At 42.5% G+C, this 24,089-nt stretch overlaps 2 protein-coding genes across 2 annotated transcripts in view; one reads left to right on the top strand and one right to left on the bottom strand.

The window, feature by feature from the left end:
* Positions 1-16,072, bottom strand: part of UROC1 (urocanate hydratase 1) — a 36,001-nt gene extending 19,929 nt beyond the window's left edge. The window contains exons 1-8 of the mRNA XM_059480173.1: positions 15,811-16,072; positions 9,617-9,747; positions 6,969-7,062; positions 6,465-6,524; positions 3,547-3,675; positions 2,810-2,871; positions 1,825-1,891; positions 1,128-1,271 (exon numbers count right to left, since the gene is read on the bottom strand). Coding sequence (XP_059336156.1) covers positions 1,128-1,271; positions 1,825-1,891; positions 2,810-2,871; positions 3,547-3,675; positions 6,465-6,524; positions 6,969-7,062; positions 9,617-9,747; positions 15,811-15,936 — 813 coding nt within the window. The 5' untranslated portion in view covers positions 15,937-16,072. The remainder of the gene's footprint in view (positions 1-1,127; positions 1,272-1,824; positions 1,892-2,809; positions 2,872-3,546; positions 3,676-6,464; positions 6,525-6,968; positions 7,063-9,616; positions 9,748-15,810) is intronic.
* Positions 16,073-18,413: 2,341 nt separating this feature from the next.
* LOC132078293 (netrin-4-like) overlaps positions 18,414-24,089 on the top strand; it is a 45,227-nt gene continuing 39,551 nt past the window's right edge. Inside the window, exon 1 of the mRNA XM_059480354.1 lies at positions 18,414-19,175. Within this exon, the coding sequence (XP_059336337.1) occupies positions 19,109-19,175 (67 nt within the window). The 5' untranslated portion in view covers positions 18,414-19,108. The remainder of the gene's footprint in view (positions 19,176-24,089) is intronic.

The raw sequence follows: 24,089 nt of genomic DNA, 5'->3' as shown, positions 1-24,089 counted from the left end.
CACACTTTCAAAAATATGCTCATTTTTGGATCAGCATCTCAGTAATTTAAAAAATTGCATGAAGAGAATGAGCTAATGCTGGCTCCAGTGTAATCCCAGAGAGCCCAGTGCAGCTCAGAGGAGATATCTGGCCCTCCACACCATTATTTAATAAAATTACAATCAGCTTCCTGTCAAACAGGAGAGGTAAAATACTTGCAGCACTAATCCCTTCTGTCAGGGCTTCGGAAGCCCTGGCTGACAAAAGGATCTCTTGCACAATTCAATGTCATTTGCATAAATAGTTCCTTAAATAAATAATATGTACATATATATAGCCATCCACATGTGCTCCTGAGACTAATTTCCGACAAGGATCATCTCACAGGAGATAAAAACCAGGCAAAATTCAGTCTCCTGAACAAAATCATCTGCAGCCATAGAGATGAAAAGGACGAAGGATGGCTGTGAATGGCATTCACTGAAATCTTGCCTTTGTATTCCAGCATTTAAAAGACCAGGATGTCAGAAGTCTGAATAAAGATAATTTATTTGTTAATAATTTATTCAATAGTAAATTGAATAAATTTATTTTATCTGCAGGGAGTACCTGATGAGATCTCAAAGATGCAAACCCAGGTGCTAACAAAACCATCTTTGCACCCTTACTGTGAAGCTGATGAAGCCCAAGCCTTCCATCAGAGACCTGAGGCAGCCAGAGTTACTGCACATGACATGGGCAGTCTGACCCATTATGTTTTGAAATTTAATTGTAACTAAAATAGGTCAGATTATGATATTCTTATCCTTTGCACTGCAATGTGACATGCCCACAGCAGAGGTTTCCCAGCTAACTGGCTATAAATGACTTTAGCTGAGAAAGCCAAGCTCCCACTCCAAATGTTCAAATGGCTCTTCTGACAGCATCATTCTGCATCATTTGTGAAGCAATTTTAAATCCGTATCTTCACAGTCTGATCCAATGAATGAATGGAGAGTGGAAAAGCAGTGAAAAATGTTCAGGAATGGAAAAAAGAGACATATCTTCAAAAATAGACTATTTTCTGAGTTTGGTTTGCCACGGTTACTTCAGGAACCTGTCAGATCAGAAGAATGGGAAGACAGAAGGACAGTGGCACTGCTCTCACCTCTGCAATGATGCCCACACAGCCAGCAATGACTGCAGCCTTGGCCTGGGCCCCGCTCATCCCTCCAAGGCCAGAAGTGACAAACACTTTCCCAGACAGGTCCTCTGCCCTCAGGTACCGCCGGCCGGCGTTCAGCACTGTGAGCTGCACACAACAAACACAGCATCACCAGCAGCCCTGGCATTTAAACAGCTTCTGTCCCCTCAGCAAACAGACTTTGAAACTCTGGGGTCATCACTTTAATCCTTGAAGAAGGAAATATGTTTCAAAATGGTGTTGTGAGCCATCTGTCAACATTATGTTTATTTCTCTCATCATGAAATAAAATAATCAGTGGTTCCCAACATGCTGCTCGTGCAATAGAGAGACTTAAGGGTGGCTGCAAAGGACAGCTAGGAAAAACAGCCAAGAAAATGTTTTTATATAACACATATATAAAACACATATATCAATTCATACTTCACATATTGTAGCTGAATATGAGCTCAGATTGAGACCTTGATTGCAAATCCCTTCAAGTCTGTGTTCTGGATAAGACATATTTAAGTGAAAAATTAATTTTTTGTGGAGTGAACAGTGAGAATTTGTTTAGTAGCCAGAAGTTCCTCTCACAGCAATCCAACCCACTCCCACAGCCAGCCACCAGGGGAGGAATCCTCTTCCAAGAGTGCTGCCAGAGCTTTCCCCAGCTCCTTACCACGGTCCCATGGACGATTCCCTGAGGCCCTATGTAGCAGTAGCTCCCTGCAGTCATCTGGCCATACCTGGGGACAGCAAGGAACACAGTGACACCACACACTGCTCAGCCTGGAGTGGCACTTGCTCTTGTCCACTTGTGCTTCCAGTACAACAAAAAACCCTCTGTGCTTCACTTTGTTGTTAAAGGTCTTCTGTTACCAAATTCTCAACTTAAGAATTTTACCATTAGCAATGCATCAACATATTTTTGGAAGAGTGTTTAGCTCATTAAATTGAGTTCAAAAAAACACATGGATCAAAATCTGAGTGTAAACTTGTCTTGGTATTCAACACAGTGACTGGGACCAAAGGACACTAATTTTTACCTCACTGGAATCTCTGTCATTGGGTTTCAGTGCACTCCTGCCTCTCAGACACAGGGACACTCTGGAAGCTTTTAACCCAGAAGGGTTGACCACATTCGTACTAAATCCCCAGAGAAGTGGGGCAGCTCTTTGGCTGTTTTAATTTATTCTCTCCTTGGGCCACAAAAGAAGGACAATCTTGTGCTCATCAACAGTAGAAGAGTACATAAAAATCATTAAAAAATTATCACTTTCTACTTCAAAGTTTCTTTTAGCATGAAAGAATGTTTTATAACTTGTGTTTTCCATAGACTGCAAAACAACCACTGAAAATTAGAACTAGCAAGTGCTTTAAGTGGGTTATTATTAAGTCTTTAGGCTATTGTTCAGCCAAGCCTCACACATAAACCCAATATTAATTCCTAACAGACCTCAATTACATCCTTATATATGTGGTTGAACATAACTCAAACTCTGAAGTAATTCCATTTAAGTGTGCATTAATGCTTTGCAGCATCAATACTTCATGCAGCACACTTGAAATGCATCTGCATTGGAAATTTTAACCAGTCACTGCTTGATGTCTGAATTATATTTTAGTCAAGTATTTGATAGATTTTAATAGTGAGCTCTTCTTACATTGTTACGCCCAAAGCAAACATCTTCTCATATTCATCTCTGGAGGAATAGTTGGGAATAACCTAAGAAAACAACCAGAATAAAGTCCACATAAGCAAATTAGAGATTTAAGCAGGTCTTTTAAACAGCTAAATTTCTTTAACTATTTCTGTAGCTATTACATAAGCAGAAAAACATTAGAAACAGGAGGTGCAATCCAGGTGTTTTATTTCATGTATTCTAGCATTAGAAAAGAAGATGTCCAGTCTTCCTGGCACTGTGACTGCCACACAAGTTTTAAGGAGAGCAGTTCCCGAGCCACAAAACCAACCTGCAGGGGAATGGATATTGAATGGCTCAGGAGACTGGCAAGGAACCAGTGTTTCCACTTGGCCACCCTGCCTTCCAAGCAAAGCAGTCCAGATATCTGAGCCTCTGATTAATAACCATGTTTGCTTACTGAGGGCTTTTAAACCTCCCAGAGTGAGCATAGATGAACTCCTTGGGGCAAGGAAGTGTCTCAGACTCAGTCAGAAGAGAGGTTTTCTAAAGAGGAGGAGGTTGTTCCCTCCATCACTGAAGATCAGCACCCGTGAGGTGACAGCAGCTGTGCTGGAAAAAGTGCTGCAGAATTTGGACCCCAGATTCTCCTATGTGTTGCAGTAAAATTCAGACAGTACAAATCTTGTTTTAACTCAGCTAACACTTGAAAATGAAACAGAATATGGGGGAAAAGAAGACAAGATGCCAATACCCACCATGCCATTGGTAATGATTAAACGAGGAGCACGCTGGTGGCTGGGGAAGAGCCCCAGGGGATGCCCACTGTACATCACCAGGGTCTGCTCTTCTGTCATCTCTGACAAATACTGCATTACCAACCAGAACTGAAAGGAAAAGCAAGGAAAAGAGGGACTTTGCATCTTACATTTCCTGGGTTTTGTGAAGCTGCTCATCTTGGAGAATGAAGGCAGCAATAGAGATAACGAGGTGCATTCACATATGGAATAACAGAGCTCTCAACACATTCTTGCTTTCAATGAAGTCCTTTAAGGGATATCACTCACCAGGAAACACAAATCATCAACTAACACAAGTCTGAATAAGTTCCAGAATAATTTCTCCAGTACAAACCCCAGATATCCTTCACTTTTAAAGCCACTCTAATTTTATCTTGAGATTAACCACTTGCATTTGGCACTTTTCTGGCAATCCTTCCAAAGCCAAACACTGCAAAATTTTCCCTATAGAAGTGATTAAACACTCATGCTTATTGTTGATCCTAATCTGAAATTCAGCATTTTCTAGTGCAATAAATGTTTTTTATAATGTGCACTTCAAAATTAAACAGCTTTTCTTCTCAAGGGAAAAAAAACCAGCTTTCATTGTGGACACAGAAGAAAATCCAGGATGCATCCTGGAATACACAAATGTATTTCAGCCTTGTCTGCATAATTCAATAGTTACTCCTGATTAATGCCAAAATGTACACTTTGACCATCTAATTTGGCTTTAAATTTAACTGCAATCCATCATGTCTATGACAAAGCCCATTAAACTCCACAGTACCTCTAATATGTGTCAACTAGGCCTGTGAGAAACATCCTTGTGCAATATTGGAATTCAACAATTACTTGAAACTAGAGTTTCTGTAGGGACACAAAATTTTGAGGGGGAAAACCCCCCAGAATTGCTGATCAAAGAGGCAGCAGTATCAGTGACAAATAAGCATAGACACATGAGCTCTGAGGCTGTGATCTGAATTAAAAATGGTATAGATTTGAAGCCAGTCTCATCTAACACAGCCAATTCCCCAAGCTGCAGGGTCAGTTGAACTGAACAAAATTAGTCAAGTTACTGTCTTGCTTTTTATGCTTTAGTTTATGACAAATGTTGAATAATTGAATTCATGTCATAGGACTGAACAGGTGCTGAACTCTCAACTCCCTAGCAGTCTGGGAAAAACATCCTAATAAAACTAGAAGCTGTAAGATAAATGGGTCTTTTGGCATTGAAAGGCATAGCTAGCCAGGAGGAAGACCTGTTAAGTTAGCTCTGGACGTAATTCTTTCATTTGAAATTATCCAGAAGAAAGCACAGGTCTGAATGGATGATATAAACCAAACTGAACCTTTTTACTGTGAGTTTTGCAATGTTAGGATTTTACAATTTTTTTAGTGCTGTTTTCAAGCACAAACAGAATAAAATGTTCTGTGGTAACTGAATCATTCATGTGATTGCTATGCTAAGTAAACAAAAATAAAAAGGTTTTGTTTGCTCTCCTGTGGAACAACTGCAAGTCATAGGATTGGCTTGGATGAAAACAAGAGAAAATAAGATTTCTGACTTTGGCAGCACTTCTACCTCACCTTGCAGCCCAACAGCTGCCTAAGGATTGTCAGATCAATAAAGGCCAATATACAATTGCTGGCACTGCTCACCTCAGAAATGCTGGAACACTCATAGGTAACAGGCAATAGTTAATTAGCATCTATTAATAATTGCACAGAATAAAGAAATGGTGAGCATTGCCATGGTACCTCTTTTTGAAACATAAAGGCAGAACAGTTTTGCCTCTAAATCTACCTAAGGCTTCCATTTAACTTCCAGATTAAATTTACCAGATTAGGAAATTGAAACATGAATTTTCCTTTAACCACAAATGAGAAATCCCAGACTGGGGAGAAATCCCAGGTCACTCAGCCCCATGGCAAACTGAGGAATCCATTCTTTTCCCTAAGTCAGGAACTTCATTCACGCATTAGTTTTGCTTGGGCTCTTTAATAATGAAGAGGCCAGGTTCAGATAAAGCCACAGCAAGGTGCATATGTGATTCTTTATGACAGAAGCTGCCTCCTTAGGTCAGCTTCTGCCAATTCCAGTCAGAATTCAAGACCTTCCCAGCCTCCAGGAGTGATGCTTCTCTCCAGGGGGATGCAGCTTCCTACCTGTGCTGATTCTGACCTGCACTGCAAACAGAACTCTAAATATGTTGCTGATTCTAAAGATCTCCTGACAATGTTTCTCATTTGCATTTTGCAACACCTAAAGTGAGTATATTTATTGACCTTTGTTTAATAGAAGAGAACAGAGATTATACAAACACAATTTAAAACATTCTCTGATTTTAGAGAGGCTTTTAACCAGGCTTTTTTTCTTAGAAGGTAAAGGTTAATGTCCATAGTTAAGTGCAGCATGAACTAGAACAAATGTTAACAGCTAATCTGATTTACTTGGAAAAATGACTCAGAATGGCACATTTTTCAATCAAAGCCTTTTTCTTATTCCACTACTTGTGAAAAATGTTGCAAAAGTACCACAAACAGAGGATAAGCTTTTTTGTTTTCTAGATTTAGACTCTAAAATTATCTGTGCTACATACTCAGGCCCATACATAAGCATCAAAGAAAGACAAAGAACTGGCCTTTTATCATCCGACACAGCTCTGTGTTTATGGTGTCATGTTTGGATTTCTGTTGGGCTGTCTGCGCTCTCCTTACTAAATAAAGCTCCCTCCATCTACACAGTTCATAACTGAGCATTCCCCTTTCCAAACAGGATGTTTTGGAGTATTTTAAGGCAACAACTGCCAAGAATGATCCCAAACTGCCTGAGCAGTTGTGTGTGGGGGAGGGTGGAACTGGCTCAGTGAATTGCAAACCCAGCAATGTCCTACCTGTGCCCAGTTGCTGAAGACCTGCCCATTTCCTCCATAAGTGACCAGCTCCTGAGGAAACTAAAAAAAAAGGCAATTCAACATTAAGGCAAGCACTTTTCCCAAACCTTTTACTGTATCTCTGAGCTATTTTTGCTATCTCAGTAATAAATCTTTTCTAGAGGTTATTGCATCAAAACTCTCTATGTTCTTGAAATCAGGAATTAACATTGTAAAAGTGGTAAGAATAAAAAATGTTATTTTTCAAAATTAAGTGTTTGTTACTGTAACACTGTCACTGGGATGAGCTTCCAAAGATACAGGAAGCATCAGCACTAATTTTTCAACATAAATTGTAGAAGCAATGTGCCAAGAGCTGAGCTGTATCTCTCGGGCAGTGACCAAGCTCCTGTATACAGTGCCTGTATGTCTAAATTTTTCAGTATTTATGTGAGAACACATACAGGAAATATTTTGCCCATTTTCTGCTGCCTGTGAATCCAGATTCCTGTTACCGTATCTTACCTGAGCCACAGAGGGATCCAGGTTATTCATGATCATCAGCATGATGGCAGCAGCTGATTTGGTCTTGCAAGGGTATTCTCCTATGGGGTAAGCTCTGAAAGGGCAGGCACAAAAATTTAGAAGAAAAACTCCAGTTCACAAGAGCAACCAGAACAACACACCCCACTCAAATATCTATGCATGCCAAGGATACTCAGACTTGTCTGGGTTGCAGGCTTTTATTCAGGGGGAAAGAGTAAAGAAAAAATGCACAGATATGAAGTTACATATGGACCTTAACAGGCAAATCAGGTTTTAACTATTATCAGAACTAAGCAAAACCAATAAATTGCATTAAGCTTATCATTTGCTGAATTATTTAATCACAATTGATAAATGTGGTGGCCAAGAATGCTCATTCCTTTCAATTGCATTTTTTTCCAGGGGTGGTGGAAGTGGCCTCTGCAACAGCCACCAGGCCAAGCAGCCAAGCCCTGCAGTGCCAAGGAAAGCAGCATCACTGGAAGTTGCCCTCAGGCTCATCTACCCTTGCTATTTAAGATTGTATCTAAGAAAAAAACCCACTCTGCTTGAGTTTCAGACTCCAAGAAACTCTCAAAGACTGAACTAGTTAGGGAAATAAGGACCTTTTCACTAAAATGCACTTCACCCACAAGCTGAGAGGTGAGGCATGGGAAACAGCCTCAGAGTTATCCCAGCTCAGGTGGCCTGGCACTGATGTCCTTAATGCACCTGCTGTGGTCATCTCATTGTTATCTTCTCCCCCATCTGTTTGTGTGTCAAATTGCTCTAAAACTCCTACTCTTGGATTTATGCTGTAGCTCTTTAGGGCAGGGACAGTTTCTCTGCTGTGTCTGCACAAGTTTTAGTACAACTGTGCTGAGGCCTCTAAGGAATGACACCTGAAGGAAGTAGAACCACTGATTAAGAGTTTTAGTCCTTCCTTTTCTGTAAGCAACACCACCATTAGCTGAAAATTCCTGAAGAGGGACAGGATCTTTTGTCATGGTTTCTAAATTATCTTCCTTTTATTGGACTTTGGATCTTCAATGCCTGGACCCTTGCTTTGTGCAGGGAAAGTTACACTGAAAAGGTCAGACTGAAGTGTGCTAATGACAAAAAAGTAATTGGACATCCACTGTCCAGCTCATGAGCCAAGATCTGGAATGCATATTCCACAGATTCAGCAAATGGGCTCCTCCCATGATCCCATGCACTTTATCCTGGCTTTTTACATCAGGGTACTAAAACAAATGCCTTGTAGTCACTGCCAAACCAGGAGGGAAAGCCTTTGAGTTTTTCCACAATGCTTTTTTTATTAAAGATTTCTGCTGTTCTAAACTTGATAAAAGAGCATTTCTGTGGAATGATACCAATTCATCAAGAGGAGATATTTACACATAATATTGCTCAGAGCATAAGAAACCCAACATCAGTTGAGTGCTCTGGCATAGGAACACAATTTAAATGGAGCCATGGTCCCTGGGACATTCAAAACAAAAATCAAATACTCCTAGACTACAGAGATCAAAAGGCATTTTCTCATAGTGAGACTACAACAATCTATTAGAAAACAATCAATGAAATGATCACAAAATAAAAAAATACTTGATGTTGTCAAAGGATCACTGATGCCAGTGATGGAAACAAGCTGCTGGACTGTTTCATCCAAGCCTACTTGGAAGGTGTCACCATCTGTATTTTAGTACAGGATCCTCTGAAGTCTAGCCCTGCAAAAACTTTCAGATAGTCTTCTATTTCTTCACTCCTTAGCTGAATCCTGCAAGAGCTCACCCCAGGCTAAAATGAACAGCGTAGAAACGTGGTCGTCTGTGGAAATCAGAGTGCTTTCTATTGCTTTATTCAGATTTCTCTATGGACATTAACCAGGCCCCTGCTGATGCAAAAAGGAATCAATCAGTCTAAAAAAAGCAGCTAGCCCCTGGCAGCCCTCACTAAATCTGTTTTGCTTCACAAACATTAGACCCAACAGCCCTAGAATGAAGTGATGGTCCAAGACCAACAGGCACAGCTTATTACACACCAGGGTCACCTAAAGGTCCCAATGGAAAAAATGCACTGCCTTCCTTTTCAAGCCCAGAGAGCTTCCTCTGCTCTGACAGCATGCTCAACAAACCAGCCACTCACCTGGTCTTACTTCTTGGTTCAGCTGGGACTGGCACCAGCTCAGAACTATTCAAGTTTGCTGTCAAGGTTGTCATTGGAGGTCTCTGAGTAATGACTGGCCCCTGGAAACCAAGCCCTGCCATGGGGCAGAGCGTTTGGGATCCCTGTGTGGGGCAAAGCTGGGTTGCCACACACAGAGCCAGGCTCAGTCCTTCACCTGTGCTGAGCTCTCCAGCAGTGACACTGCCCAGACCCACCACAGCCTATCCAGAGGGGAACACTCTGCTTCCCTCCCTGTCCCATGGAGCATCCCAAAACACACAGTAACCCTCCCTGGAAATGAAATCACTGCAGTACACAGAATATCCAAATTATCAGAAGATAAGCTTCATTATTACATTATGAAAACTTCTACAAGAGGTAAATTAGGATGCATCAAGGCCACTCTAAAGGTCAGTTCCACCGGTGAAAGCTGGCAAGCAAATGGCAGCTGAATATAACATGAACCATCCAGTCCTCACCTCATCTCAATATCTGGGCAGAACCTGTACATGTAGATGTGGCCATACAGCCTGAGCTCCTCAGCAAACTCCGGCGCCAGCTTCTTCTGGATTTCAGGTGGGAAATAACGCAAGGCATTGCGCAGAGCCAGCTGCCAGAAAACACACACACACAAACAAACGGGAGAAAAACAGAGGTATAAGAGAAATGGAAGTAAGTGGGTGGCCCTGAACTTTAACCAGTCCCAGCTGGAAGCCTGCCTAAGCTGTTGCAAGGACAATGCAATGCAAAAGGCTAAGCTCACACCAGGGGAGCTTCATTCCTGCTGCCCTATTGAAGTGTTTCTACCTGCCTCTTTCCTGGTAGGTTCAATTAGGGTAAATGTGTGACCATCCCCTTCCCACCTGCCTCCCCAAACCTGCATGGAGAGACCTTGGGGATTTTGTGAGTAGTGCTCAATCTTATCAATATATAATATATCAATATCACAGACAAACTCGCTCTCGCAGTGCCGGGGCACTGGAATACCAAGCAAACATTGTTCAGAAATCCTTAAAACTAAATCCCTAAACTCCAACACACTGAAGATCCTACAGTACTTTCCATTCAAAACAGGACCTTGGCCCAGAGTTATGTGACATACTCCCAGATGAAGATGTTCCTGGGCTAAGTTTTATTGCAGATTCACTCCATTTAGCATCCTAATGCATAGCAGAGGGTGTTGGGTTCCATTATTTTATTGATGTTACATGTATCACTTCCAAATTAGCTAAAGTGATTACCAGGCACTCAGCTAAATCCTGCAGATGACACTACGTGGCTCACACTCCCTATTGCCTTCAAAGACATTAGCCATGGTTTGCAAAGAACAATATGTCCTTTTGCATGGAAGAACCCATAAATAAATCATTATCTTTAGTAACAGCCTGTTAAGGCATGTCTCTGTATTCTGTGTTTCACTTGATTGAAACCATAATGAGAACAAAGATTTTTGTCATCTTTAAATAGCCAGTTTCATGCAAAGATCTTATAAGTTCCCTGGCAAATGGCAACACCATCCAAAGGATTTTTAGATTAAAATATTCACAAATCATATGGAATTTCATATCTTCCTTTGGCTGATTTTTAATGGCTGTGGAAAGGATAGAAAGGGGTCAAGTTTGCTTCTACAAATTAGAGTTGCCATTCCACACAGAGAATGATGAGGGGGAAAATCTATTTACCAGATGAGAAAATGCAAATTCCATCTTCATTCTTCTCCAGTTAGATAAGCAGTCATTTTCAAGGGTGTGCTATTAATAAACACAAAAATCCCACCTATATCCACACAATGACAAAATACACAGGGATTTCCAAAGTCAGTCTCAGAGGTGAGCAGCCATCACAGGGGGTTCTAGAGATGAGAAATTTCTAAAGCAAAAATAAAATCACCTGCACCCCTAAAACCAACAAAATGAAGAGGCACACATTGGTATTTTGGCTGCCTTTGAGAGCTACAGAGAACTGCAAGGCTTCCATTGTGGCAATGGTCACCCACAGTCTTTGATCAATATATTATTTGCATTAAAATGAAACTGATGGACAAATATTTTTTTCTCACCATTTAATTCAAGCAAGAAAAATCTGTTTTGATTTTCAAACAAATTCATTTAGACTGAACCTCTATCCTATTAATGTTACACATTATCAGAAGCCTGAATTTTGATGACACAAACATTAATGAAACATGAACTTGAATGTAACATGAAATGTGGGAAAGGCACCTTGCACAGACAATAGAGGTCTTATAAAAGAGGATTAAGACTATGGCTTGTTTAACTGAACAGAATAAAGGTGATATTTGATTGCTGTTTCACTGCAGAATAAATGACAAAGCAAGAAGAAGCTTCAGGGAAATGCTGGAAAGAAATAAATTGCTATGAATTACTTGTAAAAAATGTAGTCTCAAAATTAGAAGAATTTAAATGTAAGGTATTGTGAAACAATCTCTCAATAAAAGAGCCAGGGTGCTCAAAACTGCTTAGATGAAACCTGACTGCTTTATGAAAGGGCAATGGCCATGTGCATTGGGAAAAATTTTACATATTCATTATTGAGAAATAAATGGAGTAATCTGAGAAAGACACTCAAGGAGGAAATTCAAATAGGCTGATCATTATGCTTTTGTGGGAAGACAATATATTTCATTAAAGCACAATAAAAAGCCATTATCCTAGCCTTTTAGAAGGATTTATTTATCTCTGACACATTGTATTCAGAATATTTTTTTGCATTTGATATTTAGGTGTTCTTCCTTTTCATAACTTCCATTGACAGAAGCTTAAGCTGCATACGCTCAGTATCTCTGAAAAAGCAGGTCCAGAGTTCACTGGTGTCAAAAATATTATTCGCAGTTATAATCCTGAATTTCATAGGCTGTTTTAAAAAATTATCTGCTCTGAATTTGCTGAGTTACTGATTTAATTCAACTCTGTGCAATGTAAGCAAATGAAAAGTCTTCCTCTTAAATCTACCAGCTGGATTTAGCATTTGGTTCTTGTGTTTAAGCTATAAACACTATTAGGGTGTCTTTTTTTTATATGCTCCCAAGAATTTTTAAATTATAACAAGATTCTACTGCTATTTAATCAAGATTTAGACCTCTCAATGCTAAAATATAATCAAGACAGCCCATGTAATCCAATCAATCAGCTGCGAATTTCTTTGCTGGGGTATTCTCTTGAGAAATCAAGTAAACCCTCCTGTTTGTTAATTGGTGTTTGTTGAGGAGCCAGAAGGAAGCCTCTTCAGAAGGAATGTCATTCATTTCCATTTTCTGAAATGGCTCATCAGGACTTCCAATTTAAGACCCTTGAGACACTCAGGGTTGCAGTCTCTGTTTACTGAGGGAAAGGGAGCACAAGGAGAGGTAGTGACTGGTTTAACTCCACAATTTCATCCTTAGTTCTGCCCCTTTTCCAGTGGGGATGGTGCTTCCCTCCCACCTGTAATGTCCTGCCTGATGACCTCCAGACCCCAGACCTTTGGCGGCACTATTCACTAGTAGCAAGTAAGATTGTTTCTTTTATCACTCTGCCTGATAGGCCCCAGTTTCAATCAGCTCAGCTGGGAAGTAAACGTGGAGATTTCTTACAGGTCATTGCCATAAATGGGTGTGAAAGTTTAACCACGTTCTTTATCCCCCAGATGTCCCAAAACAGGAGCTAATACGTCAGCCTGCCCAAACCACAGATAAACTCACTGAAGCAGCCTCAGTTCCAGCTGTGCAAAGAAATCCTAAAGGTCAGACATTCCATTTCTCCACCAAAAGGCTGAAGAACAGCTTCAGGTGCTGAATGAGGTTTTAGGCTCTGGTTTCCAGCTCCTCATCCCAAGATGTGCCCAAGCAGGAGGCCCCAGCTGCTCCCCAAGCAGAGCCAGCACAGCCAGAGCAGGCACCTCACCCACCTTGTGCTACCTGAGGGAGGATGGCAGCCAGGGCCCACCAGCACTGCTGGCCATCAGGCAAGACCAGGCTGACCCACAGGCTGGAAGTGCAAGTCAGGACCAGGTCTGGTGATGTCACCATGGAGAGATGGAGCACAGAGAGGTTCAGAGTGGGGTGTCAGCCCACAGGAGGAAGAGCAGACCCAGGAGGGCCATGGCTGAGTACAGGGACACCCTGGACAGAACCAAAACATCTTGAGCATAGCTGAGAGTGTCTCCCAGGCCTCAGCCTAAATGGAGCCCCTGAGCCTATGGGCAGAGGGTGTGGGAGGAGGCCTCAGGAGAGGCTCGTCAGGGCCATCAAGGCCATTACTGACCTCATGCTGCCCCAGAAACACAGAATGCTGCAATCAGGGCAGAGAGGATCCTGCTGGGGGGGATCAGCAGGGGGACTGTAGCATGACTTGGCTCTGAGATCCATAAGGGAATTCCTGTCTGGATTAAGCCATCCCATTTTTCCTGATCCTGAGCAACACAGAGAAGTGCCCATTGTTCCCAAGTTGCTCCAGCATTATTGGAACATCAGTGAGTACAAAGCATGCAACACCCTTGCTCTGCAAAACACACACCACACCTAGATTTTAAGGGTAGTTTCTTTGAGGCATGTTTACATAAAGATACAGATGCTGAGAAACAGAAAGCTAGGGTTTCCTGAGCTGTGGAGGGAGGGAAAGAGAGAGGATGTGGCTGTTTCAGGCCTCAGGCAAAGAATGCTGAAGGAAGAGAATTCAGGAAACATATAATCAGAATCAGTTCTGAGATATGGCTCAATTTATCCAAGAAGATTAAAGCTGGTATGATAGGAAGAATTAGATACTTCTTCAGCGAGTCCCAAAACACACAGTTCTTTATAAATCTCACTTACAGGATTTCTGTTATAACCACAAAAGGAGGCCCAAGAAAATAAAACATTGGCAGTGGTAAGGTTTATTATTGTAACAAGAAGTAAAACTGGAATGAAGGCATATGAAAAGATGAAGAAATCCAGAGGAAATCACCAGAGCATTATTAACTTCACTTCTGTCAAAGCTTCCCCTGAATATGTCAATTAGAAAGTGAACATGAAGCCATATATAAAGACAAGTCTTATAATATGTTCAGCATTACACACTGTCAACAACATCTGGAAGCCTGTCTCAAGATGACTTAACCTTATAGACAGACAATCTTCCATCTACATGCTTTTCTAAGCATGGAGCACTTCTTTTAAAAAGAGATTTTACTTTTCAGATATGAAAAAAAAATACCAACTAAGCCTCTAATTCTCTTAAGAGTTTAAGGTGGAGGACTAACTATAAAGTAAATCATAAAGAAAGCCTTAAAACCTCAAATAGTCTAATTAAATACCCAACTAGCATGACCTCTTATCATGTGCAGTAGGTAAAATGGAGAGATGAGAGATAGATGTTACACAGTCAGCTGGGGGCAGAAAACCAGTCTACTGCTCCAAACCGTAAAGGAGGCAGGAAATTATTACAGTTTCTATAGAGGGAGGGAAGACCTTGTCATTGCCTTCCCCTCCACAGGTTAGAGAGCAAGGTTTGGTATGCTCTTGAGAGACATCATCTCCTGAAACTGGGACCCTTTCTGCTACATCAGACTTCTGAGGAAAGGGGATTTAGGAAACGCAAGGAATAAAACAGACATGATTGGCAATGTTCTGACATTCAGTGAAACTCACTCCCCACTCCTTCATCTTCACAGCCATCACCACAGCCGTTCTGTACACTTAGTAACCACATTTCCATGGGACTGAGCTGTCCCAGGCACAGGCAGGATGCCTCAGCCATGAATGCTCCTGACATGGAAGTAAATCCTTTTTGGATATCTCACAGCTGTTCCTCTTTCTACCCTTTGCCTGGACTCTCCTCTGTTTGTGGAAGTGACTTTGAAAGAATTTGACTGCTGATGCCAGTGGGGAACTCCCACGAAGGCAAGGAAGTTGTGTGCAAGTTGTTATTGGGGAAGGAACTTGTGTGCTCTGAGCAGAATGTCTCAGGGTAAGTGATGTTACATGTGATGAAGCACAGATTTCCAAGCTCAGGAACCCACCTTGTCCTCTCCCACACAAATTCCTAAGCATCTCCACCCATTGACCATTATTTTCTGCTGCTGATTTTTTTAGTCTTGAGCATGAAATAGTGCAATGATTATTTTGGTGTGTACGATGACTATTTAAACAAAAAGAGAAAGGAAAATAATTACGCAACTAAAGACAAATCATTAACTCCCTACAAACTCACCTGAAACTCATGCTCAGACTTCTGTATAAAATAAATCATCTTTGGGCTTTTTATGCAAATATGTGTGGCTGCTACCATGATGCTGATTCATCACCTTTTATGTTTATTGTCTTGGAGGGGTTAGCTTTCACTCACATACACCTGCAATGGTTTTACAACAGCATTCTGAATTTCACTTCTGAGAAAAAATGCTGGATTGACAGCATTGAAGTCTAATGCTTCTTGTTTAGCCATTTAAAGTCATGGAAGGTGCTGTGCAGAAAATCTCCCTCACATCAACCCAATTATTCTGGAGGAAGAAGAAAGAAAGCGAGCAGAAAAGCTTCCAGTCCTTTGTCCCATTACAGAGTGAATTATAACACCAAGGAAATACATTTGACACAAAGTTAGCTTCCCATTCATAAAAGCATTTGAGGCAATTTGCTGCCCCAAACTGCCTTTATGTGAAAGGAAGAGAAATGAGGCCCTGTGAAAGGCCATGTTACCTTTTTCTCCTGAGCAGTGAGATTGGGTGTTTTCACGGGTGCATGGGGTATTCCTTGTCTCCGACCTTTGTTTTCAGGCAGGGGGTTTAGAGGGAGGCCACGACAGATTTCCTTCAGGCTGGTCATAGCTGCTGAGCAAATAGGAGGAGGAAAGGCAAGGCAAACTGGAGAGGTATGAGGAAAGGTACAAGGAAGAGGTGCAGGAAATCAAGATGCTGCACGATTCAAATGTGCCACCACTCCAGGGGGATCTTCAGGAGCACAGACTGTCCTCTGGCTTTGGCAAGCAGGGCTGTCAGGCTGAGAGGGCAGGTGGCACAGGTGACACACCTCCCTGCTCTGTGCCATGCCATTGGCTCTTCCCTCCTCCCCCAAAATGAATGATTCACAGCTTGATTATTCTCTGGGTGCTTTGTCAACTGGTGTCGTGCTAAGGCACCAGAGAAAATTCAGTCACCTTCCAAATAACCTGATCCCCTCAATGTTCATGTGAGAGTCGTGGTCTGGAGCAGGAATATTGACTGAGACATCAAGAATTGTTCATTTATGTTGCTATAGCTTAGGAACTAATGAAAATTAGGGATTAACTGCTCAGTTAAGATAAGCATTCTCTGTTTGACACCCCTTGGTATGGGCACTTCCTCAGATCTCACCAATTCATCTTCTAGACAGCAGTGGTCATCATAACAGCAAAATTTCCCCCTTAGGTGTTAGCTCCTCTCAGCTCACAGGCATGAATGGATTTTCATAGCATTGAACTGGAAATGTACTCATTAGCACTGGAAGTGGATTTCTCAAGACAGGCAGTAATTGGGAGGAATAATGAAGGTTTTCAGTCCTATGTCACTTTTATACCCTACAGTCAACAACAACTAGAAAGTCTTGTACTACCATTCAGGCATCACAGGTAAATGAATGTATTTAACTTCAATTTTCCACTTAACAGCGCAACATGAACTTTGCTCTCCATTCTGGCTTGTTGTTGAAATATACAGAAGCTTCTTGACCTTTATTGCATCTATTGAACCACAAGTGCCACATTTTAAGCCTGGTGAAATTAACTGGGCAAAGCATTTCAGCTAGAAATGAACCTAAAACCTGCAAACGAAAAAATACAGCATTTCCCCACAAAGGCAGTAATCAACAAGCAGTGGCAACAAAGCACAATTATTAAATGACAGCCTCTCATTAATGTCAGATCTGCTTTAGCTCTAGGACATCCTGCACATCCCCAGCTCCCAGTGAAGATGCTCAAGTTGAAAGAACTCAGAGCATCCCAGGGGAGCTGAGCACACAGCAGACTCAGACCCTCTGAAGGATAATGTCATTTACAGCAGGAGAATTTTGTTTTGTAGTTATACAGTACTTTAGCTGCTTTCAAACAAAAAGAAAAGACAAAAAAGAGACAGAAAAACCTCTATAATTTAAAGTTTTCTATTGAGTTCTCATATTTAAAACATTAAAATAAAATAAAAGAGGAAGGTTAAAGTCAGAAAATTCTACTCCAAAATGTAGCCAGATAACCCTGCCTTACATAAACATTCCCACTCCAAAGGGATATAAATCTTTCCTTAGTCTTCTTTGTTCAACCTACATTCTTCAAATCCCTTTAAGGTCTGATCCTGCACACGCAGGGGCACAAGAATAACGCTGTCTGCATTTGCACTCCCATCAGACCTGCTTCTCCTGTGACACCAGCAGAAGTTAATGGTGTTATACTGGTGAAGAGGGAGAGAACGAAAATGTGGGGAACTCACAAACATCCTGAATTAGGATGTTTTCTCGGGCTGGACACTTTCACCCCCTGATTGCCGCACACTGGAGTGTCTCTGTGTGCCAGAGTTCAGGGATTCAGGGATTGTGCCATCCCCCCGCTGCCCGGTTTGTGCGGTGACCCCGGAGCCAGCCGCGGTGCCCGGGGTGCCGGGGCGGCTGTCATGTGCCGGCCGGGCTGGCAGAGGGTGCTGCAGGGACAGACGGACGGACGCGGGCGCGCTCCCTCTGCGCGCACACGCGGACACGCACCGGGACACGCACGCACGGCCCGGCTGCGGGACCAGAGGATGCGGCTGGAACACAACGCCCGCCCTGAGCCCAGCCAGGACCTGCCCAGCCCAGAGGAGGTGCGGAACCGACCTTAAAAAAAAATAAATTAAAGCAGAAAAAAAATAAACCCGCACATATAAAGCCCAGGAAAAAGATCACATGTTTTAATAATCCCCTTTGCAGCCAGACAGGAGCAGAGAGGAGGAAAACTGAGCAGAAGTGCGCGGTTAGGATGGAGAGATGTGCTAGATAGAGGTTGAAGGGAGCAGAGAGAAAACTTGCAGATAACTAACCCGCCCTGGGAAGGGCAGGACCCCCCTCGCTGAGCCCTGCTGTGGCAGAGGGAGGAAGGGTTCCGCAGCTCTCTCCCTTTCCCCGCTCCGGGGTGACGCTGGCACCGCAGCTCCATCCCCGGCCCTCCCGGTCCCTGCCGCGGCCGCTCCAGCCGCGCTCCCCGGGGGCTGCCCGGGCTCCGGCCCCGCTGGGCTGGCGCTGCGCTTGTTTTCCACTCCCCTGGCGCTCGCTGTGCGCAGCAAATCCCTTGGAGGTGGAGGAGAAGCGGCTTCCGTGACAGCGGAGGGAGGAGGGAAATAAAACAAAATAAAACAAACCAAAATAAAAAGAGAGAAGAGCCAAGAAAGCACTTGCTTCTCATCATCTCTCAGGGACCAAAGCCAACTCTTCTTCTTATGACCCCGCGCTGCAGGGAGCGGAGGCAGAGAAGGCACCGGGGGCAGCTGCTGACAAAGCCGGGTCCGGGCTGTCCGCACCCCCGGGACGTGCCACGGGCCGGGCAGGGCTGCCAGGGCCGAGCCGGGCACAGCCGAGCCGAAACCGGCCGGAAAGCGAGGAGCAGCAATGAAAGTTTCGGAATAGCATCCGAAGGAGCGCCTGCCGAGGAGCGCAGCGAGCAGAGCCCCCGATGGTGCATCCCAGGGGCTGCGACAGAGATGTGAGCGTCCCCTGCCCGCTGCAGGGACAGGGGTGAAGGCACCGAGACACCTCGCTATTTATTTATTTATTTATTGGGAGCAATGTATGGGTGACACCCAGAAGGCGTCTGAGCCCTGAAAAAAAAAAATCAAACCACCTCTGGACCCAAAAGAGAAGGAGAAGAATGAGACAGCAGCCTTGACCCCTACACTGAGAGGAAAGAAAGGAAACACAGAAAAGCCATGCAAGCACCAAACCTGTAGATTACTGCAGGTCTTTTTTTTTTGCTTCACTGAGGACAAATATTTTACTGACAGCCATGCAGCATAAAGGCATCATGCTGATTGTGTTCTTGGAATATTTTATTTCTGGACATGGAGAAGCAGGTAAGCAAAATAAATTATTATTGCCACTCTGAAACAATTTATCCTAAATTTAGCAAGGGGAAAAGGGATAGAAATCAGGTCTGTTTGTGAAAAATAAATTGTGCCAGCATCTTTTTTTAGATTGGTTTTTACAAGGAATCTGTTTTAGTCAATATATACAAATGCTTCTTATTCCCTGCAATACCCAGCTTTATAGTTCAGTGTCCTTCCAAAGTCTTATCGTAGGATGTACAGGTTCATACATCCTTGAAAGAAAGCAGTGTGTCATTTTTGAAAACAAAAGAAAAGTAAGAGAGAAAGAGAGAGATAGATGGAGTGAGATCTGCTGGATGTTTGTTTTGAGGATGAAACACTGCCTTCCTAGGCAGGACAAGAGTGAAAACACAACATCCTTGGAAAGCATCAGTGTAGGAATCTGAATTATTCTCTGTTAACTTAATATTGCATAATTAAAAATCAGAGACACTGTTTAGGAAATCTTAACTGAATACTTAACATGCAGGGGACAGGATTAAATTTGCCTTAGAGAAAAATGGATTAAAACAGATAGAGAAACTGATTAGTTGTGTGTAAACATGTGGGTGTACAAATAAACATATATAGGAACGATACAGCTGTAATGGTATTTCATGGGGTTCTAAAAATACCTGGATTACGATGAAGACAAATTCCTTAAAGGAAAGGAAGCAAAGCACTGGATTTTTGTCCTTTCTGTTGTGCTTTAATATATCTTTAAGTTCAAAAAGTATTAATTACAAGAATCAGGTCAGAAAAAATAAAAACAATTATTGATGAAAAAATTCATCCTTGGTGATTTTTCCTTTGAGATACTGTTTTGGAATCTCTCTTCCTGTAGAGGAAAGCACTTCAATGGTTTAAATTTCACCTGTGTGCTCAGAGTACTGGGACAGGAACAACACTGCTCATGCAGTGATTTGAAAGGGCTCAGCCATCCTGCCAGTTCCAGTGGATTCAGCTCAGGTGATTCCCCAGCCAGAAGCCCTCTGATAACAGACAGCACATTTCTATAACAGTAAGGGTTATTTTCTTAAAAACTGAACAGCTCACGAATTTACCATCCTGTTGTATGACCCAGTAACTCATTTGGGGAAGGGGCTGTCACAGCGTGACAGGAATGAGGGGAGGGAGTACCTGTGCCTTAATTCTCTTATTTTGGGCATTCCCTGGCTCCCCAGGCTGGGATGTAGGATTCCTGCAGGATCCATATGGTGACATGCAGCACTGAAAGGTTGCAGAGATCTCTTGTGAAGCTGCTGACACTCTTGCAGAAGGCAGTCTGTTACAAACTAGCCTAAATCTGTTCTGCATCCAATTCACTAAGAGAAAATGAATCTTCAAGGAAACACAGCTCCCAGCTGGCTGCTTAGAAAGTGAATTTGCAGGGAGGGGGTGTGTTCTCTTTGGAAATAAACTCAAAATAATAGTGTAGGACATAGTGAATAGCAGCAAAATAATTGGATATTGAAGATGATGCTGCTAAGGATTCAATGTTCTCTTAAATAAGTATTTGGTGTTTGAATAAAAGGTTGCACAAACTATCAGCCTGTGAAAGCACAATAGTTGCCTGTTAATTTTTGATTATTTATTTAGAGCTGAGACATGTACAGAGAATGGCATATTTCAGTAGCCTATGGGGAGTACAAGGCACATAATATTTGTGGGGAATCCAATATTTGCCTTCTGCTGCCTCTGTGCAGAAACATAAAAACATAATGGAGAAAAAACATAATGGAGAAAAAACACCCAAACAAAACACCAAACACCTTGCTCATTAGGCTGGAGCAGTCAGCTTGGGTTTCCATCATAGGATGTGACACTTGGACAATCATTCCCCTTGTCTGATGTAGGTGGAGGACATTATTCCCCTCAAATCAGCTCTGCAGAGATCTGAAACTCCTGCATAAGGGACACTGAGTGGAGCTGACCACAGCTTGGGCTCTTGCTTCAGCCCCAGCCCTCCCCACGTGAGCAGTGCCCTGGGCCAGCTCTCATCCCAGCGGGAGCCCTGGAAAAGAAGGTGTGATGGGGCCAAAAATTATCACTTCTACCTTCAAGCTTAAAATCAGCTACAGGACCTGGTTATTAGCAGGGCTTGGTTTCAACTCTCTGAGATTGTTCAGCTCCTCTGCCAGTGAAGCTGCAGCTGCTGGAGCCCATGGTGCTCCAGAAGGATGGACACAGGCACACTGCCCTGCCCCAGCCTGGGATCTCGTTCTCCTCTCCATGCTTCAAGTCATGGAGGCAGCTTGGTTTCACAGCACACTCTGAATTTCACCTCAGAGGTATTTTGACAGCAGGCTCATTAGCTCCAGTTATCAGAACTATTTTAGTGCAGAAATACACCAGGGTTCTCCTAAGGGGATGAAGAACTGCCAAACTTAGTGCATGTTGGCCCTAGACAAACCAAGAGTTGAACAGCTGTTGAAACCAGTGTTAAAGGGCAAAATTCTAGGTCTGACTAAGAAAAACTTGAGCAACTTGAGTCCCCAGGGTGGTTAGATTTAGAATAACATTTATAAGGTCTTGGTTATTAAGAAAAAAGCTGAACATATGCATAACAAGTGAAATCCAGGTTGGTCATACATGTTGAAATTGTTTCATTAAACACACAGCAGAAGATGCCCAAAGGTTTTGCTCTTTCTGAGATATGTGAAATTTACTGCCCTGACTCACTGCAGGAGATTTGAACACACAAAATCATAAATCTGCATATGGAAAAGAACTAAAAATTCTAATTCAAGTCACTCAGAAAATATTAGGCATCTTTCCAGACATATCAGCAGGTTTTGGATGAGTTGCAATATGACCTTTCTTCTGTTGAGTATCCAATGGAGGGTGAAAAAGAAATGAAGAAAAAAAATAATTGAATCTGGTTTTATTTAATGTCTACAATGTTTTGGTGCATTACAAGGCTGTGAAGTAAGAAGTCTCTGTTTGAAATGGTGTCCCAGGAATATCAATAGTATGACCTCCCCTGAACTGTATGATTCCCTGATCATCAGATAACACCATTGTTACAACACGTGCTGGGCATGTGCCATTGACCTGCACTTTGTGGCACAGCTCTGAGGGACCAGAAAACAACCAGATAAATTAATCATACCATGCATGGAGCCAAGCCACCCTCCAGGAGTAAAAGCTAATCAACCTCATAATAACATGCAGTGCTCATGCCTAATCAAACTGTTTAATTCTCTATGAATTATTCAGTGAGTCCTCCTGGCACTTGGGCTAAGTTGTGTGTTTGCCTGGCTGCTGTTTCTCTCCTGCAGCAGTCTCCCCTGGCTGTCCAGGCCCAACATTTCATGTTGTTTCCACAGAACCAGTGAGTGATGGACGGGCTGCACTATCCTTGTGGCCAAACAATGTTCTGCCAATTGATTTCTTTAAATACAAAGCTTTTAATCGACTGCAGATTTTGTTTTCCAATCTCTCTCCTTCTCTCAAACTCCCTTCTGCTAATTTGCACTTTGTTCTTCTCCCATTTTCCTAATGACACAGCAGTTTAGACAGGAACTGTTTATTGATGTTGCTGCATTAGCAGGCAGAGCAGATAAACCTTCTTGTGACTGCTGTTCAGGAGAAAATACACCCTTCTTTCTTTTCAAGGCTCAGGAAAAAAACAGCTAAAAATTCAATACAAAGCTAATAGTCCATTTATGGGAAATATAAAAAGCAGCCATTCCCTTTAGAAAATGTTTCCTTTTATGTTTTCTCACATTCTTGTCTGCAAAACTCCCCCTTATGCAACTTCCTTAATTTAGAACTCCAGCATCCCATTTCTTCTATGAAAGCTTAGTGGTGTCATCTATCAATAGAGATGGACTTTCTTTTAATTACATGGTATATTTATACATAATTATCCATAATCCAATAACATTTGTAACATGAATCCATCTTAATCAAAACTAAGTAACCTGACTCTAAGTGAGAACTAATGCTTGCTCAAAGCTCAGTTGTGAGACCAATCCCACTGAAATTCTCTGGAGGCAAAGATGACACCTTTGTTCAGCACTGGGCAAAATCAGTGAATACTGAATCTACTTTCAATACAGAAATTGCCTTCCTTAATTCCAGCAGTTTTTACCAAGCGGTTTGGACAGGAAGCTAAATGCCACCTGCAAAGGCATTCTTGAGGTGTGCACTTGTAGCTCATTCTATCTTTGCTGACTTCTGGTGGTGCTGAGAATCACCTGCTCAGCTGAAGGTGGGGAGCGCGAAACAGAACCAGCAGAGCCAAAAATCCCCATCTTCATTGCTCTCCAGATGGGTCTGCAGCTCCTCATGTCTGTGCTGGCACAGGGAGTGCTGGTGGGACCAACCAGGGGCTCTTCCATTCCTTTGGTCTGAAGACTGTTTGGTGCTCTTGTAATCCAGAACCTCCTGACCTCTGAGCTCTGACAGGCTCCTGGGACTGACATCATTGTAATACTAAAAGAAAATAATTTCCAGCCAACACACTTCAAATTACCTTGGAGGTGGCTTCCACCTGTTTCTAAGAGCAGACAAGAGCATTTGTGGATGATCACCTTCCTGGCTATCTGAAGTTTTAGACTGCCTTACACTGTATGTAAGCTAAAACGGCACCAAACATTGGTCAAAGGGATTCAGTGGATGTGCAATAACTACTTTGCATCCTAACCATGCAATGCAAAATGCATGAGGTGATTTCTAAAACAGTGCTCATGTCTGACCTTTCTTTCCTGGCCTGTGCAGAGATGTCTCTGAGGAACTAAGGACAGAATCAACTCAGAAGAAAAACCATGCAAGCTGAATGCATTTTTCACTTTATACTTTCCTTTTAGAATGAGGAATGGCCATCTCATTCAACAACGTTTGCAATCTGAGCACTTTCATAAGGCTGACTTGGAGACCCCTTTCTTCAACCCAACT

The sequence above is a fragment of the Ammospiza nelsoni genome, chromosome 11, assembly GCF_027579445.1.
Source record: "Ammospiza nelsoni isolate bAmmNel1 chromosome 11, bAmmNel1.pri, whole genome shotgun sequence".
Taxonomy (NCBI): Eukaryota; Metazoa; Chordata; class Aves; order Passeriformes; family Passerellidae; genus Ammospiza; species Ammospiza nelsoni.
Note: the sequence above shows the minus strand (reverse complement) of the source record. Positions and strands in the feature narration are given on the sequence as shown.